The sequence below is a fragment of the Camelus ferus genome, chromosome 29 (genome assembly GCF_009834535.1).
Source record: "Camelus ferus isolate YT-003-E chromosome 29, BCGSAC_Cfer_1.0, whole genome shotgun sequence".
Lineage (NCBI taxonomy): Eukaryota > Metazoa > Chordata > Mammalia > Artiodactyla > Camelidae > Camelus > Camelus ferus.
This window is the reverse complement of record NC_045724.1, coordinates 28,104,210-28,131,797: the sequence shown is the minus strand read 5'-3', so window position 1 is coordinate 28,131,797 and position 27,588 is coordinate 28,104,210. Positions and strand designations below refer to the sequence as shown.

At 52.8% G+C, this 27,588-nt stretch overlaps 1 protein-coding gene and 1 long non-coding RNA gene across 2 annotated transcripts in view; one reads left to right on the top strand and one right to left on the bottom strand.

Annotated features, from left to right (window-relative positions):
- PRKDC (protein kinase, DNA-activated, catalytic subunit) overlaps window positions 1-27,588 on the bottom strand; it is a 118,707-nt gene that overhangs the window by 32,192 nt on the left and 58,927 nt on the right. Inside the window, 22 exon segments of the mRNA XM_032470027.1 lie at window positions 827-1,006; window positions 2,209-2,340; window positions 3,414-3,526; window positions 5,007-5,207; window positions 5,970-6,150; window positions 7,681-7,888; window positions 8,956-9,054; window positions 9,524-9,697; window positions 10,721-10,870; window positions 10,964-11,088; window positions 12,854-12,965; window positions 13,879-14,010; window positions 14,544-14,695; window positions 15,013-15,153; window positions 16,926-17,045; window positions 17,248-17,385; window positions 17,870-18,018; window positions 18,977-19,049; window positions 19,960-20,025; window positions 20,211-20,379; window positions 22,146-22,324; window positions 24,471-24,678. Coding sequence (XP_032325918.1) covers window positions 827-1,006; window positions 2,209-2,340; window positions 3,414-3,526; window positions 5,007-5,207; window positions 5,970-6,150; window positions 7,681-7,888; window positions 8,956-9,054; window positions 9,524-9,697; window positions 10,721-10,870; window positions 10,964-11,088; window positions 12,854-12,965; window positions 13,879-14,010; window positions 14,544-14,695; window positions 15,013-15,153; window positions 16,926-17,045; window positions 17,248-17,385; window positions 17,870-18,018; window positions 18,977-19,049; window positions 19,960-20,025; window positions 20,211-20,379; window positions 22,146-22,324; window positions 24,471-24,678 — 3,202 coding nt within the window.
- LOC116660467 lies at window positions 998-25,422 on the top strand. The gene is made up of 3 exons (XR_004316002.1): window positions 998-2,010; window positions 11,182-11,187; window positions 25,409-25,422. It is a non-coding gene; the product is annotated as an uncharacterized LOC116660467 (long non-coding RNA).

Here is a 27,588-nt window from a genome sequence, read left to right as displayed (position 1 = left end):
ATGCAACTGCTCAGCCTTATGCTTGGCGTCTCAGGGAGAAGCTGAGGGAGGGGCTCTACCTGTGAATCACAGGCCAGCAGAGCAGCTAACGCCTGCGAAGAAACGACGTTGGCAGCCTCCCGCCCCGTCAGAAAGGGCAACGCAGGGACACTGAGTGCCTCATCTCAGGGAACTGCCACCCAGTTAGCTTACAAACGAGAGCTACTGGTAAGTGATATTAAAGAATGTAATTTTTGAATTACTCCAGGGAAGGAAGTACTTACAAAAATACTGAAATGAAACCAAAAGATTGTCTGTGAGGGACTTGGCAACGATCCAAATTTTGAATGGCAAAGAAAACACTTCATACATTGGAAAGTAATTTCCTAGTAAGTAGGTCTGGTAGTTATGAAAGCATGTCTGCACTGGCTCTCTTCTCAAGCCGCGCTGCCCCAGACACCATCCCAGAGCCAGGCCACTGTCCGGAGCGTGCACAGTCCACCAGGGCCCTCATCACGGGCCCCGCCCCCTCCGCCACCAGGCCCCGCCCCCTCCGCCACCAGGCCCCGCCCCGTGTGCAAGCAGGAGCTCCCACAGGAGTGGGCAGGGCTAGGACAGCGCCAAGTGACACTGAAGGGACTGGCTTAGTAAGATCAGGACAACTTTGTGCCAAGTTTCATTTCTCATTATTCTGTCATGGATAAGTGCCTTTCTGAAATACAAATAAACCGCATCGACCCGTCTGGGAAGAGGCGGCCCAGAGAGAGGGCACCGACCGCTCTGTTAAAAGCCTTGTTTCAACCTGGGAAACGGCAGACTCCCGAGGACCCCGCACGAGCAGTCGCACCTGGAGGCAGGAGATGAAGGGCGGGAAGAAGAAGACAGTGGTGCTGAGAAAGTGGCTGAAGTCCTGCAGCACCTTCTGAGTCACGCTGCGTTTCTCGGATGCTGTCTTGTACTTGTCCATCTCTTTCATGATCCCGGAAAACAAGCTGCTAAAGAGCTGCTTGGCGACTATCGGGTCCCTCTGTGGACAGGCAGGGGGACAGGTCACAGCTTCACCTGAGACGCAGACATACCCACACACACACTCTGTACTTCACAGGAGCTGCAGCTGCCATGGACGGGCAGGTCTGGAGTTTACCTGACGACATGCATTTGACACGAGTCTTACAAAAGGCATGACAGCAGGGATTTCAGGACCAGAGACGCAGACTTCAAAGCTCAAGGCCTGAATGAGTCTGGGCCTGCGGTCCCTGCCCCAGGCCAGGGGACAGCCGCCCACGGCTGTGGGAAGATCGGTGCTCAGGGATGGAGCAGAGCCTGGAGCACCCTCAGATGACCAGGCGCCAGCTTTAACTCCTAGAGTCCCATCTGTGGGCCATGAAACTCGGGCATCACCAGCAGCCGCCTCCCGCACACACGGCAGGCTGCCCTGCTCTGTCACCCCAGCGCCACCCTCCAAGGCCTCTAAGAACAGCTCCTGGGAGGCACTGTCTATGTTTTTAAGTGAAGACATGAATGTAGAAGTAAATAAAATTTTCAGTGCCAATGTCAGTTTCTAGGTCTTCACACAGCGCTAGTCACGTCAGCTGTGAGGGCGGCTGGAGGGATGGCAAAGGACTGTGTGCTGCTTCTGCAAATTCTGTCAAAATGTAATTATTTTGATTCATTAAAAGCTTGTGAAACAGTAATGGGCTAAACAGATGTAACCTATTATAAACAATTTCAGTACCGCAAACTCAAGTGCAGTAAAACATAGAGCACTGTGTCTCAGCACCTAGTATAATTAACATATAATACTCTTTGACTTTAAAAGTTATTTCAGTTAAAGTCAAAGGGATTGTAATCAGACTTTCTAGGGACAAATATCCTGTTTCTGTCAAGGAATTCGGCTAGAAAACGCCATTCACTCCTGATATTCTTATCCCCTAACGAGTGAGAAAAGTATTCCCAGCCCTCTGCTACTAAATTCCCAGGGAAGGAAGAACCCCGATCCCCCAGAAAGGGTTTGTATAAGCCATGATTTAAGTGGCTTCGCAACTTACACGTTGTTTCATTCAACGAATGCTGCAGGTAAGAGAGACTGCCCCGTCTGATCAGTGTGAGCAGAACCCCGGACAGAGGCTCACAGAGCCGGGAGCAGCAGGGCCAGGACACATGTGGGACAGGCCAGCCCTCGTGCTGACCCACAAGGCCCTGCCGCCCCGGGCAGGCTCCAGCACCCACCTGGGCCACGGCCTGCAGCGGGGCGATGAGGCTGCTGTGTGGGATCTGGACATCAGGCAGGTCTCCTTGACGGTAGCTCCGGTACAGCACGACCTGCGCGTCCTGCCTCACTCTCAGCTCAGCCAGCACCTCCTGTCACCACGGAAACGGGAAGGTGAGAACCCTCACGCAGGAGTCAGCAGCACGCGCCGTGAGACCGTCAGCGTGTCCTCACGAGTGGATCCGAGACAGCCCTCATCCAGGACGCTCAATCAGCGTGCTTTACCGCATGGGCAATGACACGGCCACATGAAAACCAGAAGATTACTGAAACGTGTCTCACAGAGAAATCTGAGTTCCTCTGAAACCAGAGAACTTGACTTAAAACTTTTTAGAGCCGTAAACCAGGCTCAGATGAGGCAGGGGTGTCAGGGCCGCCCGGCCGCCCAGGCCTCTCCCTGCACTTCCTGCCCACGACCCCGGCTCCAACCCTCAGGAAGCCTGGTCGGGACGAGACTGGACCAGGAGCAGCCGCGTCCCCGAGGCCCTCCCTGCAGAGCTGCAGCTACAGAGACAGAGGGAGCACAGAGGCACGTCTGCTTTTCACGGAAGACACAGCAGAGCCGCTCGGCCACGGCACACGCAGATGTGGAAGTTACATGCTTGAGGCCTTAAACTAAATTAGAACCAAGACAGTTCTTTTGCCACCATCCAGTCTTTACAACAGTCGGTCATAATTACTGATAGGGTGTCACACTGAAGCTATGGTTAACCAAAGTCTCTCATTACTTCCACACTGAGAGGTGTTTAACTATTAATTCCCACCAGGACTGTGTCTGCAGCAGACTGTCCCCTCGCCGGCCACACTCCCTCCACGCCCAGCACCTCCAGGGGCACGGCCTCCCCCTCCGACCACAGCCTGTGGGCCCCCAGGTGGGTCGAGGCTGCGACCTTGAGGTCGGAGGGGCTGAGGCTGTAAGACATCAATCTCAGGGATGACGGGCGGTCAGGCTTCCACCACGAGGAGGAAGCCCGGCGTCCCGGGGGAGCACAGCCCCAGGGCAGAGGCTGTAGTGGGGCTCGGGGCCACCGCACATGCATACGCTAGGCCACACGGACCGAGGCCCCGGGACCAGGCTGCAGGCCAGCAGGCAGGCTTGTCTCCTCAGTGCACGTCCTCTGATAGAGCAGCTGTTACCAACCAAACTCCAGAGGCGGATACAAACCTTCTCCCGCTTTTGTTCAACAACAACTTTCCTGGCGTAAATCAAACTCAGTTTTTCTTGGTCCTTTAAAAATCGTCTGCGTAATCTCAGTATTTCGGCCCGACTATCTGCACCTAAAAACAGAAAGCAGGTTCATTGTTCGTGGCTGACTTTGCCTCCTTCCCAGAATCCCTAAAATAAAAGTGAGAATTTGCTAATCTACTTTTCACCTTTGTTTACTTTTATTTTTAAAACAACATAAGCTCGTGAGGCCCAAAGACCAGCCTGGAGGCGGCCAGCCAGTTCTGGAAGTTGGAGAACAGGTGGTGAGGCCTGCGCCTGAGACAGAGCCTGACGGCCGGAGGGACAGCGGGGCCTCGGGACACAAGGCTGAAGGGGGGTGTGGGTGCAGAGTCAGCCTGCAAGGGGAGAGGCAGGCGAGCTGGAGGACGTCTGGAGCCCCGGGACCCAGCCGCCCTCCACGCGGCCCCCGGCTGGCAGGCAGGAGAGCATGCCGGCCTCTGGGTGATTGACCAGCAGAGAACAGGGCTTCCACGTCCCAGAGGCCAGTCAGCACCCCCATGTGCGGGTACTGTTCCGAACACCCTTCAGTGCCCCACCTGGAACACAGCAGAAAGCCAAGAATCACCAGACCTTCGAGGAAAAAGCATCAAATGAGAAAGACAGGAGCCAAAACAACAGGGAAAGAGCTACTGTTAAAAGCAGACCCTCCAGAAAAAAATTCAGAACGAGATCACTTATCAGAAAGGTCACAGCAGATATTCCAGCGGACCAAGGACTGAAGGGATGTTCAGAGACCAAAAGGGCTCGTGGAAATTAAAAGCAGGGTTTCTTAAAAGCATGCGTTAAAGATCAAGTCAGAGATTTCCTAGAACAGGGAACAAAAGGGATAAAAAACAAGAAAAGTAGAAGCATAATCCATTAGGTCTGACAGTGGAGACAGGATTCCAAGAAGAGAGAACTGGCTTGCAGAAATCACCATCAGAACCACCCAAGGAAAAACATTTCAGAACCGGAACACAGGAGCTGGCAGCCTGAAAGGGCCCTCACGCCCAGAAAAGTGGACACTTCGGTGACATTTCCTAAAACTAGCTTAAAAGAGGAGACCCTAAGAGCATTCCCAGAGCAAAGACTCTGTCCTCACAAAAGACCAGATGAGAACAGAGCTCTGTCCCCACGGGTGCCTGGGCCCCTGCCCACGGGAAGAATGAACAGAACCAAGGGGAAGGGCAGGCCATAGGCCTGAGTGGCCCCCAGACCACGGCCACGTGGAGGCTCAGGGTGGATGCGGGGGCCACAAAGGAGACAGCCGTCCAATGCAGAGGAGACGTGGGAGCAGATGTGCAGAAAGCTAAGCACCTAAGGAAAATAAGCACTAACACCCAGGAAAAATGGCTGTGCAGGACAGGAAACCAGTGCCACGTGACCTGTGCTCAGCCACAGGCCGTACGAGGCTCCCAGGGGGGAGTGGGGCAGCCACGGGACCAGGAATGGACACGGGGATGCCCGGGCAGAGTGGGAGGCTTCCCGCGACGGGGTGGCAGGCGGGGCAAGCAAGGCGGCGGGTGGGCACACCTCCGCGGCAGCACTCACCTTCTGCTCTGTGCTCCACCTCGTCCCCTGGGAGGGCCAGCCTCCTCTTCCCAAAATCGGGTCCCACCGACTTCAGCAGTGACCGTTCCGGCCTCTTGTGGGCAAACAGCAGGGACGAGGATGAGGACGAGGCCGTGTCCACGTCGTCCCCCAGTGGGTCCACACTGCCCCCCGTCAGCCAATGGAAGGAGCCTCTTCCCCCTGCAAACAGGCCTGTCAGGCTGGCCCTGCCACCCACCAGCACGTGCCATGTATGCCTGCAGAGCAGGAGCCACGTCCCAGCAGCAAGAAAACAGGACCTCAGGGGCATCCAAGCCTTGAGTCCTCACTTGACAATAGGAACCATGTCACCTGCTGGTGAGGACGACAGTGTCTCTACCCGCAGGTACTAAGCCCGTGGTTTCTACCATCAGTGTCACAAAATTCCCACTGAAACTGTCCCAAGTGGTCCAACTTCTAGAACCAACAGAATGTGAAAACTCTCAAGGAAAACATCGAAGCACTTATACAAAACGACTTTACTCTACAACTCGCACTGTGCTGGCCAAAGGGAGCAGGTGGACCATTTGAGAAAGACAGTCCAGCAAACCACAAACAGCGAGCGAGTCGAGCTCAGCTCTGCTTTGCTGCCCAGGCAAGCAGGTTTAAATCTGATGCACGAAGCAGATTTTCGGGACAAAACCGAAACAAAACAGACACGTACTGAGACTTCCCCGTTTCTCCCAGTCAGAAAAGACCTGGCCCCCGCTCTTCACTGTGGTGACAGCCCACCACCCGCAGGGGTGGGTGGGGGTGGGCGGCCTGAGCACCCGCCCCGCTCTCTGTACCTCTCCGGGGCTGGTCCTTCAGACACCGCAGCCCTTTCTCCTCTGACTGTCATTCTTCTCGAGGTTCCCTCCCTTTCCCGTCACCGTCACCTCCCTGCACCGACGCCCCGAGGGGCAGCTCCCGCCCAGCACTCGCCTGCGCTCTGGGTCAGCGTGAAGTCAAGCTGCCGCTGCGTGGCCCGGACCTGCCTGGATGCCGCCCCTCGCGCCCCGTCCTGGGCCTGGGTCTGGAGGGCACTCAGGGAGGCCTGCGTCTCCACGAACATCGGGGTGAGGACGGTGCTCCGGAGGCGCCAGTCCGGGTCGATGGTGTACTCCTGCACAGGAGACATCCAACAGGAGGCTCGCACTCCAGCGCCGCGCCCGCCTGGCAGCAGAACCGCGGCGCCTCACCTGTGCCCGTGAGAGGAGCTGAAGAGCCTTTCACGTTTAGAAGAGTTAACGAAGCAGTCATCCGCCTACTGAGAACACCCATCAGCGCCGGCGGGGAGGCACCACTTTTCTACTCCTTACCCAGATGCCACCTGCGGGGAAGCTCAACCCCTCCCAGTGCCCCGCCCAGACGGGAGACACACGGACTGACGGGAGCGCCGGGTCCACGTGTGAACCCTCACTGAAGCGGCTGCAGGAGGGGGAGGGGAGCAGAGCAGGTGAGCACACGTGGCTGCTTCAGAAAGAGAGCTTGGACTCCAAGCAAAGGAAAGAAGACAGCGTCACCAGGGAACGTCAGAACCACTGTCGTCACGACAAGAGAGAACCCACCAGAGTGGGACGTGGTGTGCACGGTGGCAATGGAAACCGGCGCAGCCACCACGGAAAAGAGGGTGGAGGTTTCTCAGGAAACTAAACATAAAGCTGCCATGTGATCCAGCTATTCCATTTCTGGGGTTTATCTGAAGAAAACCAAAGCACTAACTTGAAAAGACATATGTGTCCCAGTGTCACAGCAGCACTGTGGTTTTAGCTTTTTTTTCACAGCTCTATTGTGTTACGATTCCTGCACAGTAAATTATACATATTCCAGATGAAAAATCTGATGAATTTTGACAGATGTGTAAACCCATGAAACCACCACCACAATCAAGACAGCTAACCCTTCCATCGCTCCCCAAGAGGTGAAGTTTTCAAATTCCCAATTTATCCTCCCCCCACCCCCGACCCCGTAACCACGAGTCTGTTCTCTGTGTCCATAGCAGCACCATTTATAACAGCCAAGACATGGAAAGAACCTAACTGTCCAACAACAGATAACTGAATAAAGATGTGGTATATTTATTTAATGGAATACTACTCAGTCATAAAAAGAATAAAATAACGCCATTTGCAGCAACATGGATGGACCTTGAAGGCACTGTGCTTAGTGAAATAAGTCAGAGAAAGGCAAATACTGTATGATCTTATTTATACGTAAAATCTAAAACAAAAACCCAAAAACCCAAGCTCATAGATACAGAGAACAGACTGGTAGTTGCCAGAGGCGAAGTGGGTAGGAGAAATGGATGAAGGGGTCAACAGGTACAAACTTTGTTATAAAATAAGTAAGTCCTGGGGTATAATGTTCAGCGCGGTGACTATGGTTAATAACATTGTACATTTCAAAGTTGCCAAGAGAGTGCAAATTTAAAAACCCGTAACTATGTGACGTGACGGACGTTAGCCAAACTAACTGTAACGATGACTCTGTAATTAATACACACGACATCAAATCGTCACACTGAGCGCCTGGAACAAACGCAATGCTGAGTGTCAGCTACACCTCAACCGAAGGAAAAAGACAGACGTTTACCACTAGCGGACGACACCGACCACAAGCAGGGAGAGCTCGGATCACAGGGACGAGAACCCACCTGAAACTCGCACTCTGACAGAGGGTGCTCAAACATGGGGCTCTGGAAGTCGGGGCTCATGCTGGTCATTTCAAGCAGAAAATCTGTCGCTAAGCTTAAGAAGTGCACTTCTATCTTAGGAGAATATAAGGAATTCAGGGCCAACAAGCGGCCCAAGGTATTTGAAGGCATCCTAGTTTCATGGCTCCAGAAGTTCCGAATCATCAACCTGAAAGGCAGAGAGGAGAGAAGAGGACGAAGCCTGTCCATGTTCCCAGTGGGGACTGTCCGCGTGCCAGCTGGGGACTGCAGCTCATGTCCTGCCAGAGCCAACGCAGGGAAGCCACACGCAAAACTGTCCACAGGGGAACAACGCATGCACTGAAGGAGGGAAGGTTCCAAAACTTGTTATTTAACAAGAGGTGAGAAACTAGGTGATTTTATTCTCAACTCTATTACCTGGGAAGTTTTCTTTTATTTTCATCTTTTTTTTTGATGGAGGGACTGGGCACTGAACCCAAGACCTTGTGTGTGCTAAGCACACACTCTACTACTGAGCTCTTCCCCCCACTCCCCGGGGAGGTTTCAGTGATCAGTATATAACCACCATTTTCGAAACTGAGAAAACCTCAAAAGAAACTATATACAGGCTCTCACTGCCTTGCTAAAACAATTCAGTCCAAAAATTAGTGCCATAAAAAATTCAAAACTTCATATGGACATAAAATATTCAAATTAACCTGGTTAAAAACCAGATTAGGCTTTATAACTTGAGAATGTTTATGAAATCCAATTTTTTGAAGTTCAATGAATTAAAAACCGCAGTACAGCTGAAAGTTAGCGGACACACAGACTCACACGAAGGTCTGTGCCCTTCCCGTGTGATGTGCACACCTGGGGCTGAGTGAGAAGTCACCCCTACACTCCCGTCTCCACCGACGACCCTGCAAGTCCTCCTATTTCTAAAGCTCCAAACACCTCGCTCGACGGGACACTCGTGGTGCGATCACGCCGCCCGGGTGAAATTGGGCACAGTAACGCCCGGCTCGTGCCGGTTCTCATCCTGAAACGCTAGAACTCACGGCACAGCAGAGAGTGCTAGCCACGCCACTCCTTCCAGACTCTCACATCAGAGTAACTTGTCGGGGCTGTTAGGTCTTCATGGATTTAAAGTGCATTTCCATGACACATCATGGAAACAAGAGGCAGACCCTTCCAACACCCCGGGAAGACCCCACACTGGCCGAGAAGGAGCCTCCCTGCGCCGCCAGCCCAGCTGCACCAGGGGACACGTACTGAAGCCCGGGGTTCTCGTCCGTCAAGCCCTGGATCAACACGTCTTTCGCCAACTTGAATACCTCCTGGGAGGCCCCGTCGGCCTGGCTCTCTGGATCGCTGAGAACAGTAACAACAGGACAGCACGTGACTGCTCCTGTCCTCTGCTTTTGCTCTGCCCTGAAGACACTGCCCAGAACTGAGGGGAGGGGATCTGCCCCTCCCACTTCTGCACCTGGCTCGCAGGCCCAGTCCAGGAGGTGGGGAAGAACAGGGCCCCCGCCCCACGGGAAGGGGTCCTGCCAGAGAAGGACCCCTGGCCGTTTCTTTCCTTAATCTTGCCAGATCTTAGCGGGATAATAACCGAGAACAATTACACTTCGAACTCAGCCAGTAATTTCACCCTCTGAATATTCCCCACACGTATGTAAAATGAGTTAAAATAAAGATGTATTTCAATACACTGAAGTAATCTTGCTTTAATTATCTTTTTTTTTTTTAAGTTTTATCATTTATGACATTCATTCCAGCCTGCTGGCAGCCCAGTGCTTCCATGCAAACGCAGTGTAACCGTCTCTGCAGGGCGTACCGGTAGTTGTCGTGAGCCCACATGAGGATGCCGTATGCCTGCTCCCTGCACCGTGTGGACGGGTGAGAGGCCAGCTCTGCCACCGGCTGCAGGAGCTCCAGGAGCTCCGCTGGCTTCAGCTTTGCCATCACCTTGTCAATTATGCCCAGACACACTTTCTGTCTTTCATCGTCTCTGTAAGTAGAGGGATTTTTAAAAAACAAATTTAACAGCTTTTATTATTATGCTTTCAGATATGACTGGAAAGTTCTTCTCTATGCTGTTCCATATTTCAAAGTTTATTATAACAAGTAATATTACATTTATGTAAAAATCATATTCTTGAAAATGATTATTACAGATTAGACTATGAAAAATAAGTTAAGAATGTGGTATCCTGGATTGGATCCTGGAATAGAAAAAGGACATTAGTGAATTCAAGTAAGTCTGGTCTCAGTAACAGTAGTGTGCTAATGTTAGCTCCTTGGTTTTGACAAATTCCCCACGATGATGTTGGACGGGGAAGCCGGGTGAGGGTGTGTGGGGGCTGCACTGAGTTTTAACTCTTCTATAAAAACAAAGTTATTCCAAAATAAAACCTGACAATGTCAGACAGAACAAGGTAAACATAAACGAATTCATGACCTTAAAAACTGACATCAAGTGTTGTCAGGCCCCCACTTCACACAGGGAGGGGTGCAGTCTGGGTGCCCAGGGGCGCACACCCATCTCCTCACCGCAGCTCCCTGCTTAAAGCTCCAGCCAAGCGCCCTGCACGTGCAGACGCTCAGGGAGTGCGGAACGGAGCAAGTCCGGACACAGTGACAGAACCTGGCACCACGTGGGAACGCACACGGGTGAGTCTGGAACAGGGCATGGAGAAGGGGAAGCGTGGCAAGTCACCGTCAGCACCCTCTTTCCACATTTACTTTAACAGCACTAGGCGGTTTTGAAAATAAGTAAACAAATTTAATAAACGGAAGCCCCTTACCAGACAAAACAGGTACAAAACTCAAAACCATGCGTTTTGAATCCGAACGGAGCCCTGGTCAACCTGAGACGCGGGGCCCCCCCCCCCCCCCCGGGTGTGGGGTCAGAGGAGGCACGAGGCCCCGGGTACCTCTCCTCCGATCCCACCGCACACACTCGCGTCCTCACGGCCCACAGGGCCCCGAGTGGAAGGGGCGGCGCACAGCTCACACCAGCCGTGCCCCTCACCTGTGTCTCATGACCTGCGTGAAGTCCTTGCTCTTTAACTGCAGGTACACGTCCGCTATCGCCTCCGCGCGACACAGCACCACCTCCAGACACAGCGTCTTCATCACGCCGTGCAGTCTTGGCAGCAGGAACAGCACAGTGTTCATGAACCTGGCGGCAGGAGGCCGGTGAGCAGAGGCACCGACCCCTTCTCCCTCCACCCCCACCCGTGGGCGAGGTGAGGGCGGGGCTGACCCCCCCCACCTGTCAGCGAGAGGAGGGAAGTTCTTCGCAGCTCTGCTCAAACACACGATGAACTTGTCCTCCATGGTGTTCTGAAGCTGCCTCAACTGTTTCACCACCAGCTCACACACAGACTCCGCCAGCATCTGAAAGATGAAGTTTCTTCTCAAATACACGTTAAGTGGAAACTTAGTTTAAGCACTGAAGAGAGATGTACGAGCAGTTACATGACCAGCCAGGAGAGCGTCCCCAGGCAGAGGCCCCAGAGGGGGCTTGGACCAGAAGCTCCGGGCTCAGCCGAAGCCCCAGGTCAGGAGTCAGAGGACAAGATTACCTCCTTCTGACACCAGAACACGGCCAGCAAGTCACTTGACAAGCGAGAGTAAAACCAGAGACTAAATGCTGCTCAGGACACGTTCCATGACGTCGGTGTCCACGTGTCTGGTCAGACACTCATGCACCAGGACTTCAGGGAGCCCCGCTGTCTGCCCCGGTCCCACTCCCATCACCTCGTGCCTGCGTGTGCGCAGTCCCCATGGGCTTCCTGGCTGGCCTGGCCTCTGCTGGCTGCACTGGGGCCTGAGCCAATGAGGAGCGCCAGCCTAGGGGCCGGGTGAGACGAGGAACAGCCCTGACCGGAGCCCACGACCTGGGGGTGAGACAGGTCAGTGGCCAGAACCAGAGGGACCCTTGCTTCTCGGCCTGACTCTGCTGCCAAATTTCTGAGCTAAACCAATGCCATTTTATGGTATTGATAAGAACTATGTAAAACAAAAGGGTTTATTATTCCCATTAAGTTCAAGTTTAAGTCAAGAGAGCTTAAACCTGGGATCTGCTGTAATGTGCCCCATCTGTGGTGGAAACAAAGCACTATTTAGGGACATGAGAACCATGTCGTAATATTCTGAAGTTAAAAAATTTTTTTTATTTTACAAAAATAGCTGGTAATCCCTAAGTAAATTATAAGTGAAGCCTGACCCTCCCAAGTGGGTCTATTTCCTTTCAGCTTAATTTAATTTCCTTCTAAATCCCAACAAATGCCTAATTGATGAAATGGGCAGGGGTGCAGTATGCCACGGGGTTGGTGCCCTCGGGACCCCTGACCGCCCAAGTCTCTCCCTGCCCCTCTGACCAGTACAGAGCCCAGACTCCACTGTTTCCTTCTGGGGGAGGCGGAGGGGTGGCCGGAGACACCAACCTGGAGACCAGCACTGCCGTTCTTAAAGCCACGTGGCCGGGGTACTGGCAGGGGAGCACTGAAGGGAAGAGGGCCAGACCCAGAGCCGGGGAGGGAGACGAGGGCCCAGCGTGTCACCCAGGACAGTCTGACACCGGGTGCCTTGTCACGATGGGTGACAGCCCCCAGGCCCCAGCATGGACCCCCACTCAGTTAACCCCGGGGGTTGGCCTGGGAGCTTTGAGTTAACCTGCAATTTACACACAGCCCACGTGGCTGGACGCACCCTCAGTGACCTCGGTCACCGAGGACACACCGTGCTGGGCGCGCGGGGCCTGAAGGTGACGCGGTGTGGGCCGGGCGGCCAGCAGCCCTCCCTGAGAAGCCCTCTCAGTCTGGCAGCTGTGTCACGGCAGAACACAGGCAGGGGCCTGGGTGGGTCCCCTTCAGCCTGCCCGGAGCTCAGAGCTTGCTCTCCTCCAAGGGGGCCCTGAGGCCAAACGCAGAGGAATGAAAGCTGGTCAGACACTCATGTCCTGACTTTTACAATGAAAGCGAGTTACCAGTCTTTAAATATCTGCCAAGTTTCCAAGAGCTTAAAAAAAAATCATGTCTTCCTTCAAAAAAGCTCAGTAGGAAAGAGCAAAATATTAATAAACACAGAAGGCCCACTTGGTTTCCTACAGAAGGCACGGGGATCAAGGCACGTCAAGTCACAACCAGAGCACACTCACCTTGTCCCTCTCAGAAACGTACCGAAGAACAAGCCCGAGGACCTCTGCAGCCGCCGCGTACACCTCTTTGTATTTCACAAAGGACATGTTACTGACCAAAGCCTCAAAGTACCTGCAACAAACGGGGAAGAAAACACGCATAAAGCCCTCCACCCGCCGTCACAAGGGCATCACAGCCTCACTCCTGGCGCACACGGGACGCAGGAGCCTAAACGGCCCCAAGGCACCTGTGCGGCTCCGACACGCAGCCTGCGACTCGGCCGCAGGACCTGCTGCAGGGAACAGAGCCACCCCGGGCCTGCGGGACATCAGCCTCGACCTGAGATCAGACATGCCAGCCCATGTAGAGCCGTCCACGCGAAAGGAGAAGGAAATGCTGGGCGGAGGCTCCCCAGCCTCAGACAGCAGGACGTTGAGCGCAGGTAAGGCCACGCTTCCCGTGAATCTGTGCTACGCTGCTCGCCGGCCTGTCTGCCTGGCCACTGGGGCACCTGGGGCAGCCAGACCATGAGACCTTCCAGAGAAGTGGAGAGCTCGGGGCACGTGCTGAAATCTACCAAGTAACTGAACTCTCAGGTGCGAGACCCCGGGGGTGGGAGCCGCGTGGCTGCGGCTGCGGCTGCGGCAGAGCTCAGGGAAGGGCAGCAGCGTGTGGCCACCCCTTGTGCTCCTGGCCCTGGGATGAGGCTCCCCAGGGCTCACGCTGCCTTTGGGAGTAAACGAAGAAAGCGTCAGCTTAGAAAACAAGAACGGAAACAGCTAACGTCTAGTCTGACAAAACTACACAAACTCTAATTTTTTCTAATTTTTAATCTTTAAAAATACACTTTCTTCATTCAATTCACTCACACATTTCTTCTCCGAAATGACCTCTAAACCCAACTATCTAAATTCAGGTAGAAATATTTTTAACATGGGTTCTGGTCCTTACATTTATCAGAATTAAACCACACTCCCAGCCTCCAAGCTGATTCAGGGACACTTTACCCTAAAAAAGAAGCAGATCAGGACAGTGCAATACTTACTTCGTACTTTCGACACCACACCTTGAGTCGTAGGGAGGCAAGTCATTAGCCATCACGATGCCGAGTAACTGAATTCCCACTGAATTGTCTTTAGAATTACGATCTTTACTGGAAAACTTTTCAAATATTAACCTGAAACATGAGCAGAAAGGAAAAGTAGAGACTGTCAGGTACACGAGGCAGGAAGAAAAACACAAACCTTCTGTGGCTACTTTTCAGGGTAAGAAACCCTTTCTCTTTTCCAAGCCCCTCTGCTCACATCCAGGTTCCTCCAGCTCCAGAACACGGGCAGGTGGGTATTTCTTACACTCTAACTACTTGCCCCCGTTCTCCCTTGGTGGACAGTAAAATCTGCAGCAAGTCTGGGCCTGCCCAGGCTGTGCTAAAAGGGGTAACCGCGGGCAGGAGGCGGGAAGGGAGGGTGCACCCCGCACACCCAGAGGCACAGAGGGCTGCCTGGAGGCGATGGCCCCAGAGGTGTTTCCAGTACCAAACGGAGGCTGTGGCCTGTGAGTGGCAACATTACACCTTGTAAAGAGACTCCATTTCAGGTTACGTCCTTGCTTCCCTCATTCCAGATGACAGAGGTTCACCGTGACCATCATGTGCAGCACGCCACACGTACAAGAACTTTAAACCTACGGCAACATCCAGTAAACGTGTACCTGTAAGGCACAGACAAGCACTCCTTCCAGCACTCGGCAAGGGTTTTTATAATTTCAAGATTATGTCTAAACACAGCTCTTTTCTGATGAAAAACGCGTTTCATTAGGAAATGAAGCAGTCGATTCGCTAACACTTCGTCTTTAGGGACCCCCTAAAAAAGGCACAGAAATTCCACATTAACCTTTATCGCATTCCATTCTGGGAAAGCACTTTTTAATCCAAAAGCCTGTTTATGAAAGAGAGCGGGTACTGTACTGAGGAGTCTGGGCCCTGGTTAAAACCCACACGAGCTTGTTCCGATCCGACCACAGGTGACTACAAAGGCTTTACCTGGCAGGGCCCAGGGAAGCCGCCCTCCCCCACCCGCTGGAGGCAGCCAGGCTGTACCCGGGGGCTGCCGGATCTCAGGAGCCCCTGCAGAGGGCTCTGCAGGACCCACTTCACTCCAGGGAGGATGCCCATTCTCACCACAGGAGTGGCCGACCCCGTCCACGAGAGCACTGTTGCCACTATCTCGACCACCATGTAGTGAATCCCCTCCCCGCTGCTCTCAGAAGCCGCCAACTGCAGCAGGGGGCCCAGCCAGTGCCTCGCGTGAGGGCGGAAGACCTGGGAGAGAGTGCGAGAGCCCAAGGTCAGAGGGCGGCTCTCGTGACCAAGATACGATTCCCTGAGCACAGCTGTAATATTATGACTTGATCCAAATTCAAAACAGGTAAACCCCAACAGCTATGCTGCTCATCAGAGGAGGCCGTCAGCTGAACGCTCTGCTGGTGGTTCAGGAGAAATGTATTTCTCACTGATCATTCCCTTAAGCCTTTCTGATATGACTGTGCCTGTAGAAATAAAAATGAAAGTGTTCTGTACCAACCGCGTCCCATGTGGACAGCACAAGCTCGAGCAAACGCACAGGGTGTATGAAAAACAGGAATATAAAAATCAGGTGCACATGACTTTTCTCACTCCACTCCTTCCTACGTTGCAGGAATCTTCCCGTTACACACGTCACACGCCCAGGATCCCTGAGACCTAAACTCCTTTGATTTTAGTTCAGAAGCTGCAGTAACTGAGGCTGTCTGCTGTGACCTCTGCCACCTGCTTTTTCTCCCAAATGCTTCCTCGGGGATTTCTCATCTGCTCTCACAGTTAATTCTGTCTGGTCGCAGATCCTTTCTCATCATGTGCTCCTAAGTCAAAAAAAAAACTATGAACGCTCCTGATGTCAGTCTGTTGGTTCATCCATAAATTGTAAATACAAACTTCATTACTATGGTATTGAACTGTAAAAAAAAAAGGATAAATTAAAGGTTCAAATTTTAAAAACGTATGTGAATACAAGCTCTAACCCTCACTCCCGTAAGACAATGGCCACCTGTTGCGAAACCGCTGCCCTAACTGCCCCCGAGCCCCAGGCGTGCATGACGCCGCAGGGCCCCCTTCGGGGTGCCCCAAGGCTCCACATCACAGGTGGGCCAGCAGCCTCGTGTTGAACCAGAAAACAGACACCAGCTCCTTTCTGTCTGCCATCAAGTCCTCATGGCAGGAACGTGAGCTCGAAACCCCATGTGGGCCGAGCCGTGGACCCCGAAGGCTGCTCAAGTCCTGCCTCTCAGTACCTGTGACTGCCCGTCTTCAGAAACGGGGTCTCTGACGATCACTGCGTCACTGAGATGGGCCTTAATCCAATGACTGTGTCCATAAAGGGAAACTGTTACACACTGAAACAGGCACAGAGAGACAACTGGGCCGTGCACAGGAGACTGTCCACAGGCAGTTCCCAGAAGGAACCGACCAGCCGACGCTGTGGAATCCAGAGTTCCTGTCGCCTGAGCCCCGGAGCTGGAATCAGGCGTGGCCCTGAGGAGGGCGGCTGCAGCCCCAGGCCAGGCCTCAGCGCCGCTGCCGGCGGGCCTGCCCCAGCACCCTCAGGAGCCCCCTTCGCTGGCGACGGGGCCGGGCCACCCACCTCCCTCGGCCGGCTCTGCTCACACCGCTCGTCCGTGTGCGGTGTGGACCCCAGCACTGTCCACCCACTGCCCAAGTGCTACGTGTGACAGAGCCACGTGTGGCCACCGGACACGCTGAGCAGCGACGTGGGAGCTGGCTGCTGTTCAGGAGGAGTTAACAGGGGTGATGTCACCCCTTCTCTGCCACAGTAAACCAAGAAGCTGGCGGGTACAGGAGACCTGCCAACGTACTTTATAAAAGGGTGACTTCTCACAAGAAAATGAGGGAAGAGTGACACTGAGCAAGTAACGCAGACCGGCTGCTCTGTTCAGAGCAGTGCCGCCCTCTGTCCCTTTACTGCTCTTCACTGTGGGCTCCTTGAAGCAGATGCACGTGACTGCAAAGGGTTTTTAGAGACAGAAGGAAGTACTTACCTCTTCTGTGTTAACAACAAGCTTGGCCAAGAAGAGACGGACGTTTAATGACACTGACAGATTCCCTAGTTTGTCGTGAAGGAACTTCATCCAAGGAGGAAGATTTCTTGGCACCGAACCCTGAAATGACACACTCAGAATTACTTCAGAAAGTGGAATAAAACAGCTTCACATCATGACATCGTGAGACAAAGACAGAGCAAGATGTGAGCAATGAGACATCAGGCCTGAGCAGAATCTGGAGTGGTCTTTGATGCTAAGCGTCCGTCCTGACGCGACAGAGGATGGTGGAGAGCGAGGTGGGGGCAGGGGCAGAACAGACCTCTCCTCCCGTGGGCACAGCCGGAACCCTCTGCAGGTGCCTGACCAGGGCGGCCAGCGGGGCCATGCACTCGTGCCGGTTCAGCTCATCCAGCTCCAGCTCCAGCATGTCGCCTTGGGTCACCGCATCCCTGTGCTCCTGGGAGGGAGAAGCCCGTGAGGTGGGTACATGCCAGGATCTGGCGTCCACGACAGCAACCTCACCGAGGACACACAGCGGTCCCCTCACTACCCAGCCACACACCAGCTCACGTCCCCCCACGGCCCAGGAAGGCTCTTCCCCACCCGCCACACTCCAGTCACAGCATCCGCGCAGACACAAAGATCCTTCCAGATGTGTGCATCCCGGAGGCCCCAGAACCCTCAGCACATTGAGAGCAACGGTCTCCGAGAGCCTCAGTCACCACCTCCTGTAGGAAGTGCAGCTACTGAGCTGTGATTACAGGTAAGAGTTTACCCTTTTTCTCCTCAGGAGTCTGAAAACCTTTGCAAACTCCCTAATTTGACTCCAGACTTTACCAAGCCCTCCCTCCCTCCCTGAGCCCCCCAAGAGGGGAGGCTGGAGCCCCGTGGTCCTCTGGGCCCCCCTTCCCTTCCAAACACCAACAACATTCTTTAATCACCCGTCCCCGGGAACGACCAGCTGCAGATTTAGGGTCTTGGGAACCGCAGGAGTAGCTCTGAACTCCAGTTGAGAAATCGAACTGACTCATTTCCTCAGTCAGGCTGCTGTCCTCCAGGTAAGACAGGGAGGACATGTAATGGGGGCCACCTGCCGGGGGAGAAGGAAACACTCGAGTCGGGGGAAGCCCAGGTGGTGCGCGCACCGAGGGTACTCAGCCGGGGCGCCACCAGCCTGCGGTCCTCGCCCGCCTCCCGGGCTAACAGAGCCAAAGGGCCTGGGGGACCTCCTCTGCTCCAGCCCCCTGAGCTGTCACTCTCCGGTGAGGACAGAGAGATTAACTTGAACCGGACCCAGTTTCTGGATGTGACACTAACAGAACCCCCTTTTACACTAAGAATTTTGATGTCACACGTTTTTGCCCAGAAATAACATAAATGTGGCAAAAAAGCCAGTGAAAAACAACTAATCCAAAATACATAAGGAATTTAGAACACTTACCCAAGTTTTATTCTCAAATCAAGAAAAAATAACTATGAAGAAAAATTAAGCAAAAATTGAAACAAGGAGCATGTGGAGGGACAGAGGGCTGATTCTAAGCAGGGAGGGCAGAGAACCTCCTACTGAGGCTGCATTAGACTAAGGGTCACGGGCCACGCTGACCTCTGGGCTGAGGGGATGCCACAGCCAAGGCCCTGGGGCACAGGGCGCAGCGAGCGGATGGCGGGGAGGGGGGGGCAGCTGTCCCAAGGGAGCTGTGGCTGAGGGGAGTTTTGGAGCAGGAGGGCAGGATGGGGCTTGTGTTTCCACAGACTTCTGGCCAAGCCGAAATCACAGGCAAACATGATCCAAAAGCAAGTAAACAGACAGCAAGCCCATCCTGCACCTGTGGAAGGCGTCCCAGGCCTGAGCCCCCCCTGGACTCTGAGATGCGTCTACACCGTCAGAGTCCAACCAACTGGGTTTCTTGCAAAGTGCAATTCTACTTGCCACTTGAAGATAAAATGTTCAAACTGCAATGTTTTGAGGTGTTTAAAATATTGCTAAAATATGCATACAACAAACACCAACCACTGGACTCTTCCCCATCACTCTGGGCGCGTGCTACCTGAACCCCCACTCGCGGCCTCCCTGGCTTCTCTCCTGATTTCAGTGTACCTCTTCTTTCTTTCCAGAGGGACCTATCAGGCAAAAACAAACAGACGATTCAAAATTCTTTTGAATCATAGTCACACATTTTCTATTTTTGTAGCAGTCTGGCAAAACCCCACAGTTATTAATTTTTAATCAAAACTTCTATCAAATGGAAAAGCCCTGAAAAACACCCACAAAGGGTTCCCACAGACGCCCACGAGGCTGGTGCTCCCCGGGGCCTGGGACCCGTGTGGGCCGAGCCCCTCAGGCCACGTCCTACTTGCACGGTTGTAACAGGTCAGCACATCTTAGAGCTGCTGGAGAGCTTAGAAGTAACACACGGCAAGTGTTTGAATGCTTAATAACCAGGCTATTCTTATAATCTGTTGTTAGTTCTCTGAACACAGGCCTAGAAAAACCTTCCCAATCTGGTTCCAAAAGGCAGGAAGTAACCACTTACCTGAAGTGGAGCCACTAAGGCAGGGTCAAGGTTAGCAGCTGTGTGGGATCGGAGTGCCCTCTCCCCAGGCTGTGCCAGGCCGCGGCTACCGCCCCCCCCCCACCCGGGGGTGCCTAAGATCCGGTCGCCCCTTTGCCAGGGCGCCCCCTCCCCAGGTCTGCCGGGACCCCCAGCAGGGCCCCAGGGCCCTAATCCTGAGATGGGGGTCTCAACCCCTCTGACCAGAGGAGCTTGCTCAGACAACAGCTTTGGGGATGTGCCCTGACAGCTCTTCTACTGGCATTTTCTCTCCTTCACAGGCTGAAGGAGACCTGGGTTACAATGAACTTCTCGTAGGTGCCTGGGATTGAATCTCAGATGGAACTGTAAGGGACCGCCAGTTTTTACAGCTCAAGGCAGACTTGAGTGTGGAGAACGTAGTATGTACATATCAGCGTAACACATGCTTTTCTCTGCAAGCATTCGGTAAGTTTTTAACTTAGAAAAATCTCACTCACCTCCACTTCTATGGGAAACGTATAGCAGCGCCTCAGGTCTATTAGATTTTCAAAAATGAGCACATTCTGCAGATGCAAAAACCGTACTGTGAGCGGTGGAGACACTGAGTGCTACATGACGCTGCCCCAGGAGAGTCGGACAAGCACCGAGCTGACAACGTGCGCGGGCGGGACCGGGTAGGGGACGGGACGCGCACGCGGGGGCGGGGGATGACATCTCAGCTCACGGGGACCCGCAGCCAGGCGCCTACCTTCTCCGGCTTCTCACTGAACAGGAAGCCCTGGAAGAACTTGAGCTCCGTGAAGACGCAGCAGGAGACGGCGATGGCGCAGTTGTAGGCGGCGCAGTGCAGCAGCCTCCGCCTCTCCAGCAGCCGCTCCTCCCCAGCCATGTTCTCGGTGAATGTGTCGTAGCACAGCCTGCAGGGTGGGCCCAGGTGCAGTCAGGTCCCCGCGCGGGGCGTCACTCACCCAGGATACCGGGTGCCCCCACCACGGCCACCCGTAGAGGGCCACAAGTAGGCCGAGACCAGGCCAGGGGCCGGACAGCAGCCCAGCCTGACGATCACGCATCTGAACTGAACTCTGAGTTGGAAGTCAGCAGAGGAAAGGCCACAGGCTCCAGGGGTCAGCGCCACCCCGCATGCGGGGTGGAGGGCGCGGCAGCAGTGACCATGGTGACAGCCTCACCGAGTGGCCCGGCCTCCGTCCTGCCCGCTAGGGTCAACTGCATGAGCACGGTGTAGACAGACACCACCACGCCCCCGTCCACACTGCTCGGGGCCGACTGCGTGTGGGCACAGTGTAGACAGACACCACCATGCCCCTGTCCACAATGCTCGGGGCTGATTACATGCGAGCACAGTGTAGATGGACACCACCACGCCTCCCCGTCCACACTGCTCGGCCGCTCCACATGCCCACAGAGCTGGAAGTGGTTACTGTCCAGCCCTTCACAGAGCAGCTTGCCAACCTCTGCGACCAAGGACAAGGCCCAGGGAAAGGGAACGGTCGGTTCGCACAGCAGGGGAGTCCTGGCTCTGGCGGCAGGGCAGGCAGAGCCGAGAAGGACGAGCCTCAGTGCAGTGAGGACGATCGGGCAGGAGCCACCACAGGGGCTCTCCAAGGGGCACCAGAGCTGCGACCGATGGTGGACTGAGGCAGTGAACCAAGGGCACGGGTCCCAGGGTGCCGCGGAGACAGAAGCCATCGGCTGCGGGCCTGGCCGGCGCGAGGGTGCAGAGACCCCGAGGAAGAAGAAACAGCGCAGCCCCCAAGGCCCCTGTCTGTGCAAACATGGGGACGTGACGGTCACCGAGGGGCGCCGTGGGGGGTCGGGGGCCTGGGGCCACAGTGACGGGGGCCCGTCAGAAGTCGCTTCATGCAGCACCTGCTTGAAGCAGGCAGCACTCCCTTCACATCAAACAACTGGAAAAGAAAGACACACTAAACCCCTCTGTGCTGTAAACCCTGCCGCTAACCACACACCAGGCAACTGAGGGGAAACAGCAGGAAAAAGACAATGAAGGAAAAAGAGCTTCGGGGGGAGGCGATAAACTGGGAGTTAGAGATTTGATACACAAGTCCATGCTGTGTAACACAGGGAACTGTGTTCGGTATCTTAGAGTAACTTACGGTGAAAATTACGAAAACGAATACATGTGTGTTCACGTATGACTGAAGCATTATGCTGGACACCAGAAACTGACACACTGTAAACTGACCATACTTCAATAAAAAAAAATATACAAAAAAAGCTTTATTTTTTAAAAAATAGGTGTATAGGATAAAACACGTTACCTAGTAACATGGTGAATCAAAATCCATCTAAGTAGCTTGTACACAGGAAAACCATAAAAATTCAGTGTTTAAACAGTTACTCACATTATATACCTGCATAAAAACGTATGCATGAAAAATACTAACAAATTGGAGGGAGGCTGTGGCTCAGTGGTAGAGCGCGTGCTTAGCAGGCACAAGGTCCTGGGTCTGATCCCCAGCACCTGCTCTAAAAATAAACCAATAAACCTAATTACCTCGCACCAAAAAAGAGACTGCTTCCCTAGGGAATGTGAAACAAAACCAACACTAGCTTGCAAAGCAAGCACAAGGGGTCCAGGAAAGGCCTGACTGAGAGAAGACGCGCTGACAGACTAAGCACGACCCACAGTTAGCTACAGCCTTACTTGATGAGCGTCTTCGTGAGCTCGTTTCCTTCTGCAGCACACGAGCCGTGGAAAGCCTGATTAACTTTAGACTCCTGCGAGTGAACAGCGTCCTTCGGAAGCCGGGAATACATCACCTCAAGCACCTTATAGTAGCCCATCTTCCTGGCGATCTGAGTGCCAAAGATGGATTCGTTTAGCTAAAAAAAAAAGACAACAAATGATCATCTCTGGTCCTATCAAACATGAAAAATATTTTATTGAATGTCAAATTTAATACTCAGCGTCCTTTACATCGAAAAGAACTTTAACAACGATGCTAACGCACTTCAATAAGCAACAGCCCAGGGTTCAAAACATGGGTCTCAGTATCGATGTGCTCTATTCAGCTAGCAGCAAACACTGACTTCAGGTAAGTGGAACTCATTTTGGACCTCCGGCCCCCAAAGCTGTGAGACCATGAATTTCTGCTGCTCCGTGCCCAGAGCTTAGGGTCATTTGTTACGGCAGGTTAAGGAAACCTTTTGGTACCAAGGGTTGGGGGCTACTGCAGCAAATGACAAAAGTACGTAAGTGGCTTTATAACTGGATGAGGGATGGAGGCAGAAAACACGTTGCCACCCTGACAGAAAAAGCCCAGACAGCCTTGCAGAGACTCCTGCTACAAATCCCGATACTATAGGTGTTGCTGCGGAGGCCCCGGAGGAAGGGAAGAGAAAGCCAGTGGGAGAGAAAGCAGTAATGCCTTAGAGAACACCCACCATCATAAACATACTTCGTGTAGAAATATGGACATGAAAGCCGTTGCTGGCGAAGTCTCAGAGGGTGCTGTTACATGGCGGCAGAGAATTTAGCTGAATGGTGTCCCAAAGCCACGCTAAAGCAGAACTTGAAGGCTGTGCACTTGAATATTTAGCTGAGAAGACTTCCAAGCAAATTTGCTGGAGGTTGTACATGGCTGCTGCTTTGCTGCTGCTAATAAAACGTGAGGCGCAGCAAACGAATTACAACAAGGACTGTCAGGCGAAAAGAACCAGAGTTTGATGCCTTGGGACATTCTTAGCCTATCCAGATGGTAAAGATGCCGCCATTAGCAGATTCACTGTTAGGAAAGTGTGCTTTGGCAAGAAGATGGAGGGTGTGGCTGAAGAAATCAGCCTGTGACTCAGGGATGCTCCTCTCTCAGAAGCCAGGAGCAGAGGGGACCACCCAGCCGCATCTGCGGAGGACTCTGCTGTCTGAGGGAGTGACTCTCCAGGACGTGCACACGAGCACAGGAAGCTGTTGAGAGCGCTGTGCCCACTGGAGTGGGAGGGACAGAGACACAATGAAGTGAGAAAAAGGGTGCTGTGTTTCCAGATTTCTGCAGCTACTCAGCGGCGAACAAATGCTGACCTTCAAGACACTCTGAGGACGAGGCTCCGGCCCAGAGAGGGGCGTCAGGCCACAGAGCACTGTTCCCAGTGCTGAAACCTAATGCAATCTGCCGGCTGATTTTAAAATTGCTTTGGAAGAACAGCTCCTTCCTTCCACGTTCTCCTACCTGGAGTAAGGACATGTACGATCGTCAGCCTGCGCCCGTCCTGTCTCTGTATTTTGGAAGTCTGTCATTTCTTTCTCGTGTTTCAGGTCTACAAACAGAGAGGGTTTTGCCCCAGCATGGCTCACACCCAGAATACTAACCACACATCTGACGTCTGTGGTCCAGATGATGAGGTAGGACTTTGTGCTAATAATATTTATGAGCTTTTGGACTTAAAAGTTGATGCTGTAATGAGTCTAGACTTTGGGGGACATTGCAATGGGGTAAATGTATATTTTGCAAGTGGGAAACCCTTGGGGCAGATGGACTGTTAGGCTGAATAACCCACACTCCAATGGCTGGAACCTGTGGCTGACACCTTATGTGACAAAAAAGAATGACGCAGACGAAATGAAGCAAAGGATCCAAGATGGTATCACCCAAGGGGCCCTGCACACAGTCATGTGTCTCCAGGAGAGGGCAGCGAGGTCAGACAGAGGAGCAGGAGGCCAAGGGAGGAGAGAGGCAGAGGGAGGAGGGCGCTGGGGCCTCCAGGAGCCGGCAGAGTGAGGAATGCACTTCCCCAGAGCAAGGACAGCGGAGGAGCTGACTCCTGCCTCCTGGCCCTGGTCTCTCGGTTCTAAGCCACACGTGCGGTGGTGTCACAGCAGCCCCGGGCAGCGCCGCAAGCTGTGACCACTGTGGAGAGGCAGTACTCCCTGAGCTGCAACACCCCAGCTGGGTATGGGGCACTTTCTGACGTCACTGAGCAAGGGATGCGTGGACCCTCACCAACGGTTAATTTAACAGCAGGGGCACCGCACCTTTGTAAATCTGGACCTCAGCATGTCAACGGCATCCACCACAATTCTGCTGAAGAACTCGCTCAGAGCACCCAGCCCACAGCTCCACAACAGGGTGAGGAGAGCTCGGTCCACAAACGCCTGGCGAGTGGTGCCTGAAAGCAGGCTGTCCTTCCGGAACATTGCGTACACACTTTCCAGAAGGTCTAACTGTGTGTCATGTGAACTCCTGGGGAAAAGAAAATCATGCAGATGTTCACGCTTTAAACAAATATCCTGAGCACCTTCTATGTTACAAAGTAAATGCCAATGATCATGAGTCAGAAAAACAACTTTAAAGGTCACGTGTATGAAAACCACGAAGTGCAAGAACCATCTGTACACAAACCACATCATTTCACTCATCCCCAGGAATCTTCATGCCAGGTTAGGCACCAGGAAGAAGACTTTTTTCTTTCAAAGAGTCTCGGTCTGAAGACCATCACAATCCCCAGAACATGAACTCGAGAATCCAAATAAAAACCTCCGGTCTCCTCCTGAGCAACGAGCCCCCATCCCTGCTTCCTACACAGAGATACGCACATCTGGCCCTAAACTGACTCACCTGGGAAATACGGCATATGAACGCTCACCTACATAATTCTTAATCTATAAATCTATAGATTAAGAACACAGAGTTCGTTTCCTCAGCTATAAAAATAAGAGGTTAGGACTAAGTGATCATTAAAATCCTTTCCAGTTCTAAAATCTCAGTGCTCAGAAGCTAGCTATGACCCAGGGCAAAAATACCAGATTTGAAGGCGATCCTGTCATACAAATCAAAGCTGCAGGGCGCGCTGGATGGAACTCCAGGGCTCTGCAGGGCCCTGGACGCTGTCCTCACACACCTTCCCGGGGAGCTGTCTGCCCCGAGCACGGCAGGGACGCACACCCTACACAGACAGCTCAAGGAGAGGCAGGGAAGAGCAAACGTGGGTCGGCAGATGGTTTGCTGGAAAACAATGCAAACGAGCAATAAACGTATGAGGACATGCTCCACTTCACTCGTGGTAAAGGAAGCACAAATTAATGCAACGCTGAGAGACCCCTTCTCACCCATAGCACTGGAGAGAATCTGACACCTGACAACACAGCCTGCGGCGAGGCCGTGAAGACACTGCTGGAGGGAGGGCAGACACTGCGGCCCCCGCACGGGCCGGGGGGCTCCACACAGGAGCCAATGCATCGACCCTTCCACGTACACTAAGAACCCGCTCCTAAGGAATTTACTCGTGGGTAGAGGGCACGTGACACACAGGGCTACTCGCTCCGCCGTTACTCTGAGCAGTGGGTCCTGGAGCCGAGCCCATTGCCCGGGGCTGCTGCACCACGGTGACGCCCCCGCACAGGGAGTAATCGCACAGTCGCTCACACAGAGGAAAGTGGAAGCGCCCCAGGGCTGGTGTGGAGTGACCTGCAGATGTGAAGTGGACACGAGGTGAGGAGAGGGGACGGAGATGGAGGCAAGGCCCCCCCGAAGACAGCGCACAGTGCACCATGACTTCCCGACCACGGACACGTTTCACCTCCGCAAACTGAAAATTAGGTCAAAAGGAAAAAGCAAACCACTTATAAGATCTGAAAATTAAGCAAAGCATATCTAACTAATTGGTTTAATAACCATACATTGAAAACCTGTCACGTGACTTGGGGACACAAAACCTGTATATCCTCAGAGAGTATATTCCAAGTAAATTACAATAAAAAATTAAAGGTTTAACTTCACCCAGCCACGGTTCTTCCTAGTGGTAATGCTGGTGTTGTTATGTCTGAAAGTTCTTCGGTATATTGCAGGACAAAGCAACTAAATAATGATGGAACGTTATTACAAACAACACTGAAAAGAAAAAAAACTCCAATGTAAAGGGAAAAAAAAGGTAAACAATTAGAAATCCACAATGTTAAGATCGAAAGGGAAGTACCAGAATGTTTTCCTTTTCCTTAAAAAACAAAACAACCAACCTGTTCTTCAGCTGTGTCTGCTGAAACCAGCAAAGCAGCCCAGCAGCCCTGAGCTCGCCGAGGGCCCAGACGCCGCCCCTAACCACCATTCCACGTGGCTCTTTGGAGGAACGGCTGCTTCCAGGTCAGGATAAACCTGGGATAACCTGGCGAGCCAAAAAGCATCTAAAGAATATCGAAGACCAAGGAGTCTTGTCCAGGGACTCCCACCAGCCACAGGTGGGACAAGCTGAGCATCAAAAAGAATGACGACTGCTATCGATGGCATGTCTGTTTTGTTTTTAAAAGTTCTAAAAATGGAAAAAGTTAGAAAAAAATCAACTAACTTTCACAAAGACAACTGTGCCACTGGAGTAAGTTTTAAAACTGGGATGTGAAAATCCTCCAATTTTGTCTCTTTTTTTCAAAATTGTTTTGGTGGTTAAGGGTATTTTGCATTTCCGTAGAATATTAGGAACTGCCGGTCAATTTCTGTAAAACAGAGGCCCGGGGAATTTCTGACACAGACGGCATTAAACCTATCAACTTGGGTACAACTGCCGTGCTAACAAAACAGAACTTCCAATTCATGAAACGGGGACTGTCTCTCCATTTGTTTAGATCGTTAGTTCTTTTAATTTCCTTCGGCAGTAGGCTGTAATTTTTAGTGTACCACCTTATGCTGCTTTGTTAAATTTATTCCAAAATGTTTTACTACTTTTGGTACCATTATGAATGGAATCATACTCTTAAATAGTGTTGAATGTTCTCTGCTCATGCACAGAAACACCACTGCTTTTTTGATACTGACCCTGTAGCCTACAAACTTCCTGTGACTGCTTATTCCAGTGATCTCGCGCAGCCCCGTCGGACTCTCTGCCGTGCACCAGGTGCCTTAAGGTTCTACTCTTGCTTTTCTAAGCTGGTTGCCTTTCACGTCTCTTGCTTGCCTGGCTGCACTGGGCAGGACGGCCCGCTCCGGGCCACGCAGAAGAGAACTCATTTACTGCTTCCCAGACCTGGGGGAAAACCTTCAGTCTTTTGCTGTTAAGTATTGTGCTGGCAGTTGGTTCTTCATAGATGACCTTCTGTCAGTTTTATCATGAAGGAGTGTTGGATTTTGTCAAAAATTTATCTGCATCTACTACAATACTGTTTT